The sequence below is a fragment of the Sinocyclocheilus anshuiensis genome, unplaced genomic scaffold, assembly GCF_001515605.1.
Source record: "Sinocyclocheilus anshuiensis isolate Anshui unplaced genomic scaffold, SAMN03320099.WGS_v1.1 scaffold3256, whole genome shotgun sequence".
NCBI lineage: Eukaryota > Metazoa > Chordata > Actinopteri > Cypriniformes > Cyprinidae > Sinocyclocheilus > Sinocyclocheilus anshuiensis.
This window is the reverse complement of record NW_015552819.1, coordinates 88210-92209: the sequence shown is the minus strand read 5'-3', so window position 1 is coordinate 92209 and position 4000 is coordinate 88210. Positions and strand designations below refer to the sequence as shown.

Here is a 4000-nt window from a genome sequence, read left to right as displayed (position 1 = left end):
CGCGCTTGGCGCTTGTTTACGTCAGAGTGCGCACGCGTCTTTCACGCAGCATACAGAGGTGTTGTGCACAGTTGTTGGTTGATGGGAAAAGTATTCTTAAAATGCATTCAAAATTCGGAATAATTTGTAATCACAGGCAAATTCCAAATGGAAGTGATCATCCCTATCCCCTTGGAGAGGGGGACTTTGGAGTGAGCAGGGCACGTGCGTGCCATTATGTAGTCGTTTGGAATGCACTTGGCAAAGGGAGCGATGTAATTTCCTCATTATCTTCAGCTGGGATGTTCCCCTGACAACGCAACACGGTGTCTGTCAGCAGATTCGCTGATGGACTAAACTGCAGAAATGATAATAATAATAATAATTCATAAAAAAATATACATTTCATATTTTAAAAAGTTTTATATATATTATTTTTTATATATTGTATAGCATATTTTTAAAACTTTTTAAAATATATAATGTATGTTTATTTGCAACAGTTATGCTAACAACAATAAAAAGACATTTATGACATTAAAACAGCGACATCTGCTGACGGACACCATGCTGCGTTGTCACGGGAACATCCCAGCTGAAGATAATGAGGAAATTACATAGCTCCATTTGCCAAGTGCATTCCAAACACTACATAATGGCACTCACGTGCCCTGCTCACTCCAAAGTCCCCACTCCAAGGGGATAGGGATGATCACTTCCATTTGGAATTTACCCGTGAACCGTTCGGTACACGATACGCGTACCGTTATACCCCTAATATATATATATTTTTGGTCCTGATTTGCAGATTTGTGTTTTTTACCACTCATGTAGAAGTAATTATTTGTACTTTTTTGTATTTTTTTTTTGAGAAGTTATGTATTGTTATAATAATAATAATAATGCATTTTTTTTCTATTTCTTTCTACAGGAGGACTTGGAATATCACAATAGGCAAGACGCAATAGGCCCTACTGATTGCGATGTTCTTGTGAATGGAGAGAATATGGGTGGATGGTGGCCCCAGCACAGTGCTGCAGTTACAGGTGTGAAACCCACTAGACACTGTTCATGTTCTAAATGTTTTCTGTGTGCAGTTTTTGGTCTTATTTAGGTCACACTTCACCAGAAGTGTGTGAGTGTGATGATCTCCCATCTTTTTTTATCTATGTGCACCAACTAAGAATGGTTGTCCAAGTGGATCATATTAAGAAATGTGTAAATTGGGAAAGATTTATCATCTGACTTATCTGAAGGATTTTATGAGATTCTAGCCTACTTGGAAATCCTCTTACTGTTCTGTATCAACAGAAAGAAGACACATAATAAAATAATTGTAATAACAGATATACAAGAATAGCTATAAATAGTACTGAAATACTAAGTCAGGATTAAAGTGGATAATAGAATAAAGTGCATAGGATGAAAAATCCAAGTAACATTATCAATGTCTGATCCAAATTAGAAAATCATATTGATAATATACATTTACATGTATTCTTTTAGCAGATGCTTTTATTTAAATCAGTGGTTCTCAACCTTATTGACTCAAATGCCCAAAATTTGTTTTTGATATTTCCTCTGGTATTTTTGCTGTAATTATAACAACTCTGCTTGTTATCAGACTTCTTTATTAACAGAAACAATTCACTGAGAAAGCAAGAACTCATAAAATGTGCAACATTGAATGCAATGTAAGTCAATTTGGATAAAAGCATCTGCCAAATGCATGAATGTTAATGTTGGTGTGTTATGGCTATTGTGCTGTTCATAGTAAATTATCACCTGGAGGTCCATAGGAATCTTAGGCCACCCTGGCCTGAACCTTAAGGTAAGAGTTAAGATGGGTGATGGGCAGTTAGTTCATGAGAAACCAAATATGGGCCAATGTTGAGAAGTCCTCTCCTTTCTATGCCTTGTACAAGGGTCTTCCATTTTGTCTTCTGAAAGGTGTCTGTCTGTTGTCCTAGCAGCTTTATCTGATGGCACTGGGCATTTGTTTGTGTTATTTCTCCACAATCCAATCAAAACCTTTTTCCTCTGTTGCAGTCAGAAAGGTGGGACCACCATAAAACTGGCCCTGGAATGCCCTCAAATATGCTGTTCATTACACATTTAAGATTAACACAAAAAATACATTTTGATTGGAGAAAGAGGTGAGAGTTCAAGGAAAATTGATAAATTGCATAAATTATGACATATGCCTTTTTTTTTTTACTTGTTTAGATGGCTTGAGGTCTGTTGTTGAGGAGCTCGAATTAGAGAGAAACCAACTGCAGGAACAGATTTTGGTCCTTGAGAAACAGTGCCAAGATCTAGAGGACCGTCTGCAACTTCAGGCTCGCATTGAATTACTACAGGTACACAGAAACTGTTTGGACTGTATGTATAAAGGCGCTATAAATGTCAGCATCTGCAGTTACACTGCTTGCCAACAGACCCTTCGCTAAGTCTGCTCCCTCAGTTACTGCAGCTGTCAGTCACTAAATTATTGGATTGGATTGCCTCGGCAATCATTAAATAAAGTGGAAATGAATCAGGCCTAGTCACTTTATTCACCTTCCTATAATCTGTACAGAAGCAATTCGTCTCATCCTTTTTTCCCCCCCTCAAAACAATCTATAATCAACAAATGAGTCAACATTTTTTTTAGACATTATACAGACATTTTTGAGCCACTAAAGCCTCTCCTATAACTAACCATAACAATTTCTGTAAAATACAGACAGTGAAAGAACATTTTAAAAACCTAAGTGTGAATAATTTTCTTTAAAAGTACAGCTAAGAAGTAGTTCCAGATCTGTTGACTGTATATTAAAGTTCCATATCACTTGGCCATTTCAAACTACTGTATTTCAAACAGGGTGTCCGCGGGTCCTTAAAAAGTCTTAAAAGGTCTTAAATAACGTTTTCCTAATATAAGGCCTTAAAAAGTCTTAAAATGTCTTAAATTCGGATAATTGTTCAATATTTTTGGTCACATTACCACTAAAATATCTTCAGTCTGACGGACCTAAATGACTGTTTACAATCATTGGACAGACCGAAGATTTTTTCTCCCCTGCGGTAGTTACTGCATCATCAGAGAGAATCGCAGTAGCAGAATACAGGTCGAACTGCCTGACCAGACAAATAGCCTGATTAAAACATAAGTGACAAAAAATAACCAGCGAAGTATCGAAGAATGATTCTTCTAATTTTATTAGCCTACATTCAATGTAAACGGCAATTGATAATGGATAGTATATTTCTGGTATCAAGGTTAAGGCTCACTCTGTCTTTTTGTGAGAGACTTCAGAACAAACGAGCGTAACAGCACACATAAACTCAAACTAAATATTTTGACATTTTTACCTCAGTGTTTCTTCTGTTCGTAACATGATATAGTTAAGTAACACCATGGCAAGTGAGCTATTTTGCTCAATATTCTTACGACGCAAAAAAACATTCAAAACACCTACAGAGTGCACACATTACGTGAAGTCTTGTGCGTGTGAGCATTTACAATGTGCTCTTTTATGGCATGATTCAGTCTATTAAAATACATTCAGAATGATCACAAATTCAAGACAATGGGGGCAGTAAATGTGTATATTTATACCACTTCATATAGTTAATCAATTTCACACGAAGAGTGCCTTTTTTTCTCCAAAAATTACCATATGCAACTGTGATATTGATTTTTTTACAACAGTTAAATAAACTATAAGTTTTATTATATCAAAACATTATTTATGCATTTGTAACTGCAGGTTAAATGCATTCATGTTCTGCATTAAACAGTGTGTAAACACATCTAAATGCCACTTCAGATGCAGCTTATGTCTGGATTGCAAAGATGATTTTTTTTAATACTGATTTCATTTGCTTGGTAACATTTTGCTTGGTAATTCACTGATTAAATGTAAGAATTTGACTCAAAAGATAATGCACACTTTTAGAAAAAATGGCATTATAAAGGTAAAAATGCCCATAAAAGGTAAAAATCAGTTTAAACTTATTGGAAAAGATTAATTTCTAT

The 4000-nt window shown here is 35.6% G+C and overlaps 1 protein-coding gene across 1 annotated transcript in view; it reads left to right on the top strand.

Moving 5' to 3' along the window:
• LOC107667970 (golgin subfamily A member 4) overlaps positions 1 to 4000 on the top strand; it is a 33937-nt gene that overhangs the window by 18976 nt on the left and 10961 nt on the right. The window contains exons 10-11 of the mRNA XM_016459704.1: positions 911 to 1025; positions 2206 to 2339. Of these exons, the coding sequence (XP_016315190.1) occupies positions 911 to 1025; positions 2206 to 2339 (249 nt within the window). The remainder of the gene's footprint in view (positions 1 to 910; positions 1026 to 2205; positions 2340 to 4000) is intronic.